This window comes from Simochromis diagramma, unplaced genomic scaffold, assembly GCF_900408965.1.
Source record: "Simochromis diagramma unplaced genomic scaffold, fSimDia1.1 OVJJ01000531.1, whole genome shotgun sequence".
NCBI lineage: Eukaryota > Metazoa > Chordata > Actinopteri > Cichliformes > Cichlidae > Simochromis > Simochromis diagramma.
The window spans coordinates 1395411-1409076 of NW_024387353.1; the positions used below are offsets into that span (position 1 = coordinate 1395411).

The 13666-nt window shown below is 41.7% G+C and overlaps 1 protein-coding gene across 2 annotated transcripts in view; it reads left to right on the forward strand.

Annotated features, from left to right (window-relative positions):
• LOC120718532 (dachshund homolog 2-like) overlaps positions 1 to 13666 on the forward strand; it is a 111383-nt gene that overhangs the window by 46424 nt on the left and 51293 nt on the right. For both annotated transcript variants that reach the window (XM_040007059.1, XM_040007058.1), the window contains exon 2: positions 13379 to 13494. In XM_040007059.1, the coding sequence (XP_039862993.1) occupies positions 13379 to 13494 (116 nt within the window). The remainder of the gene's footprint in view (positions 1 to 13378; positions 13495 to 13666) is intronic.

The window sequence follows — 13666 nt, forward strand, 5'->3', positions numbered from 1 at the left end:
TATAATTTGACCAAAATTTCAGCAAAAGGCGATTTGAACTTTTCGTGGTGGTCTGTGTGTTCCTTTAAGCGAGGCCAGCGGGCAAAAGATGGACTGCAGAGACCTGAGACAGCAAAGAGAGGGAGCGAGCGGTAGAAAGACAGGAGGCGAAATGAAGAGAGGCTGAGATAAAAGATGGCATAGGTAGGAAGAGAGAGATGGAGAGAGAGCAGATGCTCTGAAAAGAACAATGGAGGAAGAGAGAGACATAAATGATGGTCGGTAAAAAAGAGAGAGAGAGGGAGCAAAATGAAGGGAGAGGGGCAGATGAAAGATGACAGGCGTGGGAGGCAGTGGACGAGTGAGAGAGATAGACTTAGAAAGGCAGCAATAGAGAGAGAGAGGAGAGATAAAAAGATATTAGGTGGAGGAAAGAGCAGCCGAGTAGAGAAAGAGTGAGGGAGGGGTGTGAAAAGGAGGGAGAGAGAGAGATGACAGGATGAAGAAGAAAAGGAGGAGGAGGAGAAGAGGTGAGCGTCCTTGCACTGTCAGGGGCGATCGATGGCACATCATTTACATTACACTGACTTAACTGCAGAGAGAGAGAGAGGAGGGGAGAGAGATGGAGAGGGGAAGGAAGAGATTGATAGAGAGAGAGGGAGGAAGGAAAGGACAGGTAAAAAGGAAGAGGAGGAGGAGGGATGGATGTAGGGTGAGGAATGAACAGTCAGAGGAAAATTAACTACAGTTGGGGAAAGATGGAGGGATGGTGGGAAGAAGGCAAAGAAAGAGATCTGATGAAGGTTTCTCTTTCCCTTTTGACCGCGAGGCTCAAGCAGTGCTAAGGCCTTTACACAACGAGCACATCGCGAGAAAGCAACACGGAATTCAGAATTGATCAGATCCAAACATGCAGTGTAAGTTATATATGTTTATAAACCTTTACTATTTTGTGGAAAATCCTTCCTCAAAAAATGAAACTGGTCCTAATGTTTCGAAGCAAGAACAGGAAGAAGGCAGCAGGGAGGATTTCATGGTTTGACTTAGGAGTTGACGCTGCATCCCGACATATTTCAGGATGTCAGTGGGGAAGTTTGAGCTGTTGGGACCAAATCTGAAGAGACAGATTTTAAATAACTAAAATAAAACTGAAAGCTAGACTCTTGAAAAGACATAAGATAAACACTTTCCTTATATTGGAAAACAAACTAAAAAAAAATCAAAAAAGTTATAGAGGAAGTTTTCTTAGGTTTGGTATTTGTTAATTTGGTAAATGTGTTCTCACAGTCTGCCTGATGAGGCTGTGATGGATGTTTTTATTGTGCCCTCGGATGTTTACAAGCCTTTCATCCTTGTACTGATTTTCCAAAACCTTTCCTGAATCTAAATGAAATAAAAAAATAATAAAGACTAAAACCAAAACTAATTAACACTAACTAAACTTAAACACTTTAAATGAAAGTAAACCCCTCTGGACACCAGCAAAAAGTCAAAACACAGTAAAAGAAAAACTGATAAGAAAATACAAAACTACCACATCTGACCCACAGCTGTGTGCCCGAGGTAAAATAGTATTATTTTAATATTTCAGCATCAGTGAGCTACAGCACACTTGTTTTTAAATGCAGTGATCTGATTGGTCAGATCTGATTATTTGCATGTGAAAAATGTGATTTCTTCTTTATTTCCATAAACAGAAGATAAACAGCACTATATCCTTTTTGGTGGAGCCCTTGACATTAGGTAGTATACATCTGCTGGTGATGATCAGCATCTTTAAACTGGCAGGTATTTGCCACCACTTCCTCACCCAATATGGGACAGTTGCCCAGTTTAACATTATAATGTGAGCAGAAGTCCCAGTATAAATGAACCGGAACCAGCCAAGAACATATGAAAACAACCTTTTAGCCTCAGTTTAGCTCCTTAACATGATAGCAACTTTCTGTTACTGTTACTGTGGGTTTCATAAATATGGGATAAATTAGGGATTAGCTAACCAGATACCCTGCTGCTAAATGTTTATCTAAAATCCTTTTAAGTCTCGTTTGCGAGATTGTGTGGTGCTCTGTGTGATGTTGAGCAGTACAGGAACTGTCTTCTACAACTCTCAGCACAACTCCAAACCGTGCCACCTACAGGAATACTGTGAAGATTCCTCCATGGTTGGATGAATTAGTGATGGGCAGGAGGAGGAGGAAAGGGCACTGGTGGATGATTTTTGTGAAGCGCTCTGGGAGGAATCATCTGTTGCGATCGTGGCTCAAGAGTTGGGAGTTCGCCTTGTAATTGGAAGGTTGCCGGTTTGAGCCCCCGGCTTGGACAGTCTCAGGCGACTGTTGTTGTGATGTGGTGCTGTGAAAAAACCTGAATTGCTTCCATCCTGGATAGAAAGTATTAACATTGCTAATGCATGCATTAATTATAGGACATTTCTTTTTAACAGTGACTTTCAAGCTGAGTGATTTAAGGATTTGTTAGCAATTAAGCAGCTCTCTCTGATTTTGTCTTTTGTGATTTCTGTGTAAGAATAAAGAACATTAGGGACAAATAAAGGAAAATAACAGAGGTTGAATGAGAGGAAGAGAGGGTTTTCAAGACTATTCTGCAGACTAAATCTATTGATTATTGAATTGTTAGATAATCTATATTTTCTATGAAAACCACACAAGTCAGGGTCTTTGGGGAGCTTTTATATAAAGTTGCAGTTTTGCTTGAAGTGAAGGCGGCTTTCCAGCTACAGTGTAACCATCCATCCAGCTCCTCTAATCCTCCCTGTGTTTCTCCTTCCCTTGCTCCGTCCCTCCCTCGCTCATACCATATGTGACATTCCTTCTCAATGTGGCGCATTGAAAACTTCCTGTTGTTATAGTTTGTTATGGAGCACTTCAAAGAGACGGCGAGGGAGGGAAGGCAGGGGGTGGGGGGACGGACACACAGAAGAGGAGAGAGAGAGAGAACATGGAGTCTGTTATAGTTTTACCTCTTAAATGTTAACATGTGAGAGCACTGTGTATGCCTGTATGAATTATCCCTGCCTGTGTGTGTGTGTGTGTGTGTGTGTTTGCCCACATGCCGAGGAAGTAAGGTAATGGCGCTTAAAGCCATCACACACTCGCACACACTCACGCAGACATGCAGACACACGTTAGCCCATCGACCTGTATAACTTGTCTCGTCAGCGATTGTGTGTCGCTCAGTGTATGACTGTGTGTGTGTGTGTGTGTGCCATGTTTAATATTTAATAGGTGCTGGTTAAAAATGCAGGAGTGTTTTTGTCTCTTGTCCCGTTGCACACCTGTTCCACTGGAGAGAGAGAGAGCGAGAGGGGGAGATGGGTGGTGGTAGATGTAGAAAATAGAGATGGATGCAAGAATGGCAAAATGGCTGCATAGATGACTGATATGTAGATGGATTGATACAAAAAAGAGGATACTAAGAATGGGGACGGAGGATGTGCAGATAGATATTTATAGACAGATGATAGAGAATGTGTGTTTGTGTGGATAGATGCATATACAGATAAAGGATGAATGGATGGAGAGGTAGAGGACAATGATTCCTAGAAGGATGGACTCTGATATAGATACAAAAATACGAATTGATTGGTACAGCAAAGAAAAATAGACGGTGTAGGTAGAAAAGTGGATGATTGGATAGATCCTTTGATTGTTTGATTGAGTGAATAAACAAATAAATTGTGTATAGGCAACTGGAGAGGCCACTGCTTTTTGGGTTTTGTTTTTTCAAAGTGACAAATAATTAACATGTAAATTCCAATTGCTGGCATTTTTGAGAATTGCAGTTCATACACAGACATTAGCAGAGATATGCCTAGTGAATGACCACCGAATATAGACTTGTTGCATTGGAAGTCTTGCGGAACAAAGCGCCATTGTCGAAGCCTTTGGCTCAGAATTTTCTCTGACGTCTCTTTGTCCTAAAAAAGATTAAGTCTTAGACTGAAAACTTTGTCCGTGGTGGTCTTCAATGAATTTTCCTTTCAGTCTGGGACTTGATACGTGTCTGGGAAAGCAGCTGTTGAACTTACAGGTCATGCAACCTGATAATTCAGTAACACAGTATCCTCTCCTTTTTGTCCATTTGGAAGAGTTTGTAAATGAACTTGTGAATAGGCGGTATCAACAATTATTGGTTGTCCAATTGCAAAATGTTAGCATACTTGCCAAACCTATAGAGCATATGGTGGCATAGATGGAGATACCGTTGATTAAAATATGAATAGATGGATATGAGATTTGATACATGTATATACCGATCAGCCACAACATTGAAGTGAATATTTGTTTTAGATTTAATTTTGAAGCCATGATATACTGCCTACTACTGTATAGATTCATCTCAGCAGGTTTGCCCCCTTCAGGAATGGTCATAGGACCTCTGGGGCTGTTCTGTGATGCCACTTGATGGTTGAAAAAGGGTCCTTTTTGGTCCTGTAGGGCGATTACCTCCCAGGATTGGGTTTTTTCAGGGGCATGCTGTGGATTCTTGATATCATTGGGATTTGGAAAACCTTGATTCTCCAGAGAAGGAAGATGCAGTAGTTGGGGAGCACCATTGCCATAGAGAGTGTGCTTGGTTTGCAGCAATCTTCAAGTTTTTTAGTACTTGTCAGAGTATATCCACATGAATCCCAGAGCCGAGTGCAAAGACTGCATTATAAAAAGATGGTAAGCGCTACTTGACCAATCAGTGGCTTTAATGTTAGGTTGCAGATAAAGGATGGATGGAAAAGCTGGATGGATGGTACATGTGATAGATAGACTGCTAAATGGACAGATGAATAGAAAAATAAGATGGGAAGAAGGATAGATTAAGATTTGAGCAGATGTGAGAAAATAAGTATAGGATAAAAGCCAGGAAGTGGTAAGATAAATAGTAAGTAAGCAGAAATGGATAAATAGGGGTGAAAAAGAAGCGAGGGATGAGAAGAAGGAGAGAGGTGTCATCAGTTAATCAATACAGGATCCCTGTTTCCCTCCACTCTGTGTTTTAGGGTGATTTTTTTTTCCTCCTTTATTATTTTCGCTCTACTTCCCTTATCAGTCAATACTTATTATTGCTTACCTTACTCCAGTGCTCTCTCGCTCTCATTCTCTCCCTGTCTTTCTTTCTCTTTTTTTCCGACCTCTTCCTCTGGCTCTTTTTTCTCCATGTCGAAAACGAAAGACAGAAAAAGAGAGAAGGAAACACACACACAATGAAGTCATTCATCTGTCCAATCAAAGAGGCGGAAGCCCAGAAGAAAGTAAACATCCATCTCTCTCTCTTTCTCCCTCTCTCTTGTGAGTCCGTGAGCGTCCATGATTATGATGCCTTTCCTTGTGAGTGAGTGTGTGTCTGTGTGTGTGTGTGTGCGTGGACAGACATGTATCCCATTTCTCTGGTGTCTCTTTAAAAAGAATGGATTGTTGTTCTGCTACAAACAAAGAGTAAAGACACACAGAGAGGGACAGAGAGGATGTAAGTCAGTGACACGATTTATGATGGTTGAGAGGTGCAGGGAGACAGAAAACGGAGAGGGAGCAAGAGGAAAATAAGGAGGAAAAAGATGGATGGAAAGAAGGAAATGTATAAGTGTCCACCAACCGGCGGTTCTGAGACAAAGAAAATAAACGATTAGCAGAGGTTGTGACATAATTTGACCCGAAGTTGTGAACGAGAGAAAGTTATGTCCTCGTGTGGGGACGAAGTCTAAGACACTGCTGAGTAGAATGAAGTGTGAGATGCAGAATAACCAAAAATGTAATGTCCCTGTATGAGGACACAGGGTCTCAGGAGGCTATGCAACTGTAGCCCTGCAATGTCTGCTAGCAGGCAGCTATCAGTTAAATGGGGACAAGGCTTCAGTGTGCAGAAACACAAAAAAGTGCCACAATCGAGAAACCAAACACATTTTCAGTAAGACTTGGAAATAGTGACCAAGCCCAAACTTACCAGACAAAACAACCAAAAGAGTGACTTTTTTTTCTCAGATTTTCTGTACTTAGTCTAAGGAGCTTGGAAAGAAAAGACCTGGATGACTGCGAACCTTCACAGACATCTTCCTGTACTTAGCATTGCAGCAACAAGAATCACCCCCTGCTGATCATTAGCAAACATGTAGTTTGAAAACACCTTATCACTGGCTTCACTTTTCAGACCCAGAAGTCCCCCATAGGTGTGTTAGCCAGACTGGCGACCCGTCCAGGGTGTACTCTGCCTTTCGCCCTATGGCAACTGGGATGGGCTCCACCCACCCATGCGACCCTGAATAAGCAGAAGATGGGTGTTAGCGTGTCCCAACAGTCGGCCTCAACAGCTGGGGATCAGATCGCCAGGCCCTCCACCCTAGACATAGGACACAGTGGAGAGAAGATTACGTCTCCTGAATGGCCTGGGAACACCTCTGTGTCTTTTAAAAGAACTGGAGAAAGTTGCTGGGCTTCTTAGGGTGTTGCCCCCGTAATCCATCCCTGGATAAGCAGAAAAAATGTTAGAATTTGTAAGTGCTGTATTTGGAGCATTCCTACAACAGACAGATGAAAGAAATATCCAAACAATACCAAAAATATATAAAAATAACTGAGTAACATTTCAGGATTATAACATTTTGGACTGTGACTATAAAGCTAAAAACTGACACATAAACAACAATAAGGCAAAGAATGCATCTGTAATCCTAAAAAATATACTTGTGAAATATTTAGTTAATGTAAAAAAAAAGGAGTAAAAATGTTGAATAGATTTTTTCAAGGGATTCAACATTTGAAAGAAAATCTTGACAAAAAAGAAAACTCTAATAACAAATAAAGTAAAAGATAATGAATCTAACTAAAACTCACTGAGAACCCATTTTATCCTGACACCAAAAATACAGAAGTTACAAAAATGTTTTACTTATTTGATGAGGGGAAAAAAAGGAAACAAAATCCAAGAACAAAGCCAAATTTGGAGGGCCGAGAGAGAAAACCAATAAATGAACAAGAAGAGGAAAAACCAAAAGAAAATGAGGAGGGGGAAAGATTAGCATGCTGATGGTGAGATGGGAGAAAGGAAAGAGTGAAGATGAAAGATTTTAGTTAAAGAGGGTTGACCCCTCGCTCAGCCCCACGTATTGACCGCACTAGGCTTTGATAAACTACACTGTGTGTGTGTGTGTGTGTGTGTGTGTGTGTGTGTGACCTCTGCACGTTCTGAGCTAAATCAATCTGTCAAACGTGTTAGCGAATCCGTGCTTATTCACCGCCATGCCTGTTTGTGCGTGTGTTATTTGAGTGTGTGTGCAGGCATCGGTGTGTGTGTGTGTGACCGACCCTGACCGGCCATCAGAGCCAATGACGGAGTATTGATCAAGGCTCCGTCACCATAGAAACGGCCATTTGGGAGGACAGGCGATGGGGCGCGTGTGTCAAAGTCGGAAGACTTACTTCAAGGTGGCTCATCAGATCGTTGGGGGTGTGGGCGTGAGTGTGTGAGTGCGTGTGTAAAATGTCACCTTCGTGTTTTCCATTCGTGGCGTGTTCTGGTGTTCTCGGCCAATTAAAAGGTCATCAAATAACCAAAAAACATCAGCGGCAAACATTTGGAAGCTACTGTGTGTCTTACTTTAATTAACCTCCATAAATCATTACCTGTGTAATTATGAGACAATATTATAATTACTGTAAACAAACAGGAGCAGACTGTGTCTCCTGTATAATTTTTCAGCCACAGAGTTCGTTTCAGTCATGATTTACCCCAGCTCGTGTTTTATTCTGGGAGCTCACTTTAGCTCCACTAACACTCATTAGACTGACCAAAGTACTTTTTTATCTGTAGGAACACAATAGCAATCAATGAATCAGATCTAGTATAATGCCACATGCATGTGTGCAGCAGCATCATTAAACACACTGATTAATAAAGCTCTAAATCTCTCCATTGGGGAATGAAGGACTCTAGTTTGTACTTTATTCCTTTTTAACGATGCATAATGTCTGAAAGAAGTTCTAGGTTCAAGGTTGGCTTAAATAGAGCGAATATCTGTAGTAACGTTTACTCAACTGTGAAGTGATGTTACAGGATTTAAACCGGAGATGTGGGTAACTTGAGATGGCTGTTTCTTCTTGACCGTAATGAAGCCCATCCAGTGTTTTCATACAGAGACCAGTGATGAGTTACTGCTGTAGTGTTTGGGCACTGTGACAACACAGAATATCTCCATAGCCAAGAACACACATGTACCATACCATGCTATGGTTTAAAAGATGAATGTAGCTTCTAGTTCTGAAAAATTAAGCCAACCCTCAAGCGCCTTGAGCCTGTATTATTTCTTATGGCCAGCAGGGGGTGAATCCTGGTCTTCTGATTATATAAAAGTCTATGGCAGGGGTGCCCAATCCTGGTCCTCGAGAGCTACTGTCCTGTAGCTTTTAGATGCGTCCTTGTTCCGACACACCTGGATCAAACGAATGGCTTGTTATCAGGCCTTTGCCAAACTTGATGGCATACTGAAGAGGTAATCAAACCATTTGATTCAGCTGTGTTGCAGTAGAGATGCATCTAAAAGCTGCAGGACAGTAGCTCTCGAGGACTGAGATTGGGCACCCCTGGTCTATGGGAATGTGACCACATGGCTTCCTCTCTCTGTCACCGCTTTAAAGGCCTTTATGTTCACTTTATGGGCTCAATTGTGAGTCCACTTTGTACATTATGGTCATTTTAACAGGCAAAGAAGAGTCTAGGGTTTGGTCATTGTCTAACTATTTATCAATCAGAAGTCAATTTCTCAATCAGATCTGCCACTCGCTCATCACATCAGGCAACAAAACACGGAAAGAAAAGCTTAACTTCAGGATTCTGAACTGGACTTAACTAACTAGTGGCTGACATCACGGTGGCTACGTCCATCGGTTTTTCTAACCACGAGGAAGTCGGACATTCTGTAATCCTTTATACAAAAAGTCTAGTTAAATTTTTGAGACTGTTATTGATTATGAGTCTTAAAGTATAACATTTGGACAACAGGGGGTAACTTTATCTTTCACTTTTCTTTTGTCTTCCACTCCTTTCACAGTGAAAGTGATTCATTTTATTTATACTTCTACTGACCCTTTCAATCTTCTTTCTATTAGTAAAAACTGAATAATAGGAACAGTTAGGTAATAGGATCATTGACGAGCTTAACATTTGTAGCTTATGTTTCTAAAGTTGTCTCATGCATAGACCTGTTGGGGCCAAAGTTCTAATATCCTCCATGCATGCATTCTTCTTTTGCTTATCTAATCCAGAGTCACGGGGTGGGGAGGCTGAAGCCTGTCCAAGAGGCAGGATAAAGGGTTAGGGTTTGGCCAGTCTGTCGCAGGGCTAACAGGGAGAGACAACCATTCACACCTATGGGCAATTTACAATCGACTAACCCCACTAACTACATGTCTTTAGAGCGCTGGAGCTGGAGTATCCACAAAGAACCCACGCAGACACAAGGACAACATGCAGAGAGAGACCCGTCCATTTGAAATAACCACAAATATATCTCAGTTGGGCTTTGATGAAGCCATTTCCACTTGTTCCATCTGAGACATTACACTATAGATTCGCTGTGGTCATCATCCTGTCGAGAGGTCCTTTAACATTTCAACTTCATCTTTCAGACAGATGGACTTGCTCTATCCTCAAGCACTCTGTGTTATGATCCTCAGCCCTCAAATGAGCAAAGCCCAAGGCATAGCATTTCACCACCAAAAGCTCAACAATTATTCTCAACAAAAGCTGTCTTTGGTCTGTGCCAAGCATATCTGCTTCTGCTATGGCCAAATAACTCTTCTGACTCACCTCTCCAGAGCACATTTTGCAATAGTTACACCTGCAGACCAGGCAGGATGAACGGCGCCGATTCTACTGGATCATTCGTCACACATTAATTAGAGTTGGGCATTGTTTGGAATTCTATGATAAAGATGTCCGCAATTATAGGAAAACTTTGACTCAAGGTCTAGCTGGGACTTGCAGCATCCCCCATGGAGCAGTTGGCAACATTTATCTGCATCGCACATGAAAATTACAGGAGACTACAAGGACAGTCTTCCTGTATTTGGGATGAAAAATTCCACAAAAAGAAGGCTGGTTGTGTTGATCCACATCCACACACATGCACACGCCAAAAGGGTCTGATTGGAACCAGGCTAAGAGAGGCCTAAACCTTGGTTGAAATGGAAATGAGAGATAAATGTGGACAGGTACAGAGGTTAAGGGTGAAAGGTCACCGGCATAACTATCCCACATCTTCAGTGAAGAAACAGGAACCTGTGGACAAGAAGTGGTCTTGTTGCTGTTTGCAGTTGAGGTTAAGGGTTAACAGATGAATGTAGGTCAATGGACTGGCTCTGAAGTTTCTGTGTGTGTGTGTGTGTAGCCAAACTTCTACTTACTGTGTGTGTGTGTGTGTGTGTGTGTGTGTGTGTGTGTGTGTGTGTGTGTGTGTGTGTGTGTGTGTGCATATATGTAGCATGTATGAGCGTATGTGGTTCCATTTTTTTCCAGCTCATGTCTATGTGATGTGTATGTGTGTGTGACCTGCTCTTTGTTCCTGTGCTCGGTGCAGTAAGGAGAGTGGACCGTTGACGAGGATTAATGCCCAACATATGGCAACCCTACGGGACACACGCACACATACACACACACACACACACACACTGCAGTCATTACTCTGAACAAAGAACTGTAAGGCTAATGAGAAGGCGATATCATGTGTCCTCTATACACTCACACACACCCACACACTGCATGAATTCATGTGGATGCGCACAAACACACTCTAATGTTGCTTACACATGGATGGATGCAGATGAGCACACACACACACACACACACCTGGTACTGTAACATGTATCCATTGTGTGTATGTGGGAGTTGAAAGGTAGCAGAGGGTTGTTGATGGAAAGGTTTTAAGGTTTGAATGCAAACACCTGCGCGCGTGTGTGTGTATCTGTAAAAGAGAGAGAACAGGGAGTTTATTGCAAAGATGAGTGTGTGTGTGTGATTGAAGGAGGACGAGGTGAAGCAGAGTTCAGAGGAAAAGTGAAGGTTCATGTTTTCATTTCTTCATGCTCCTCTGCCTCTCTCTCTCTCTTTTTTCGGTGTTTGTATGTGTGTTTGTGTGTGTGTGTGTTTGTGTGTGCACGTCTTTTTTCTCACATACAGATCACACCCAAAAACATTTGCAGACGTTTTCTCTCTTTTAGCACACTTTCTCTTTTCTCTCTTGCGCCGCACCTCCCAGTGGGATTTGACCGATATTCAGTACTTGACACGTTCCTGGAAAACCGCACAGCCACTCTGTAGTCTCTGCTGTTGTAGTAGCTGACCCGTCTGTAAGCCCTTGTTAGGTGCTTTTCAGACTTGCACCCACTTTCCATTTATCTGATGGCTTCACGTTTGAATAACAGCCCTGATGACTTTTATGTAAAAGTCACGATGACAGTCGTACTAATTGGAGAAGGTGTGTTACCTGTAAAACTGTATCTCCAAAATGAGGTTAATTCTGTATTCATATCTGGACACTATGAATGATATCTACGCTAGGGCCTAAAGACCATTTACTAGGGAAAAACAAAGCTGTTTCTCAGTATATCACTAGAAACACAACTTAATGCACTGAGGGCCACAATTACACATACAAAATTATGATTTCATAAGTTGGAAAAGCATGTGCATATGGTTCACTTTTCTATATCAACAGCTGGTATGAATAAAAACAGTAATATTTGTTTTTTCTTTTATTGATGTATAATTAAAAACCAAATACATTGCTGTCATGTGTAGATCTTATCCTTTTAAGGCATTATTCTTAGTGTTTTCAAGGTCTTTGCAAATGACATTAACATAACAGAGCAGTGCTGCTTTTGTTGGGACAGTGTTGGTATAAAGACTATAAAATCCAACTAAAAGGATTATTTAAGAACACTTTTACAATCACAAAACAGTGCGTTAGTTATCTGTGTATTGCCCCCAGGTGGAGATACAAGACTAGTGTCCCATCTAAAAATTATGACAGAAACTTATAAGCTGGATGTATAAATTTCTGATTTTATTTAAAAAAAAAAGTTTTATTAGGAGTTTGACCCTCCAGGTTTTTTAGTGTAAGTATTGGAGTCACTTTTCAAATGACTTTGTTAAACTATGGTTGCGCTACAGCTACGACACAAGTGGCTCTGTATTTCTTGGTTTAACTGTCATCAAGCAGATGAGCTCCGTTCTATTTATTTATTTAATTCATTTTTGATAGGGTAGATTGTGTACCACACATTTGCCATATTTAGCACTGAAGTCGTTTCCCTTTGTTTCAAAGTCAAGTAATAAAAAGCTAGTTAGCTATACAAGCTAACGTTAGCGCCTTCTGTTAGCACAGGGAAAGTCTCACTTTTGTACTTTCATTACAGAAATGTTAGGTTTGGAAAATAAAGTAGAGTGTACCTGCTTCTATTTTTTTCTAATCTCATGCAGTGGCACTATGTCGAAGTCTTGAACAGGTTTTATTTTTTGGCCTCTCGCTCTCTCTCTCTCTCTAGGTGTAAATGACTTTGGATGGCCATCTGTTACTTAGCTACCCTGCAGAGAGTTGGCCTGCATGCGCACCTCCTCTGTGTGTGTGTGTGCGTGTGTTTGTGTGTGTGTGGCTTCCTTTATGTTTAGCCGCATGTGTTCAGTTACAGTATTCTTGTTTGAGTGTGTTTATTTATGCCTACGTGCACATGCATAATACAGTAGGTTGTGTGTGTGTGTGACAGAAATAGGGGGGTTGAGAGAGATGCTGGAGTGTGTTGAGTGTTTATTCAGGTTCACTTGCTCATGTAGAACATGTATCCCAGCTTATGTATGTAAAAAGGACGCTGTTTTACATGAGTGTTAGCATATTTGTTCCTCCTCTGTCTCTCCGTGAAGACTGTAAACTCCTTAAAGTCCATCGGCAGCAATAACAATCTGCATATCTAAACAACATTTAAGTTTTCTGCTGAGTTTTCCTTCCAGGAGCTTCTTCACAGTAAAAGTCTGTCAGCCATACTCAGGATTTCAGAAACACTCGGTGGACATGAGACTTTGTACTTCATAGTCTTTCAGTTGCTCAAAGGGCAGGATGAAATATGTCGGTGAGGCAGCTTTTACTTTTTTGCTCGGAGTCCTTGGAAACTTGTCTGCCCGACACAGCTGACAGTGTTGATATCTTTATATGGAAAACAAAGACCTCAGATGTGAAACTGATATACATGAACCTAAGTGCTTTGAATGATACCGTATTGTATCATGTTTGATGCAGATGGTCTGAGAGGCGTGGACAGATTATAATGGCTTCATTTTTCTGCACTCAACCCTGGAAAATCTTAGTAACTAATCTCCTTTTCTCTCTCTCCCCCTCCAGCTCTCGCCCAGGCCGTCCTCCCAAGCGTTGTTCTGGTGCAGGGATCCAGGAAAGCCCCAGGCTGCTTCACCCAGGCCTCCCCGGCCTGCTGTCCCCCAGCCTGCTGTCCCACACTGGTAAGAGAAAGAGACCGAGACATGAATGATTTTCTCGTTTTTAGTGCATTTTATTACCTTATTGGGATTTATTTTGAGTCCTTTTTTTGTTGTTCCAGCAGCTTCTGAGGACTGTGATAGTGCCCTCTACTGGTCAAAGTAATTATGACAGAAAACAGAGAGGAAGTTTTGT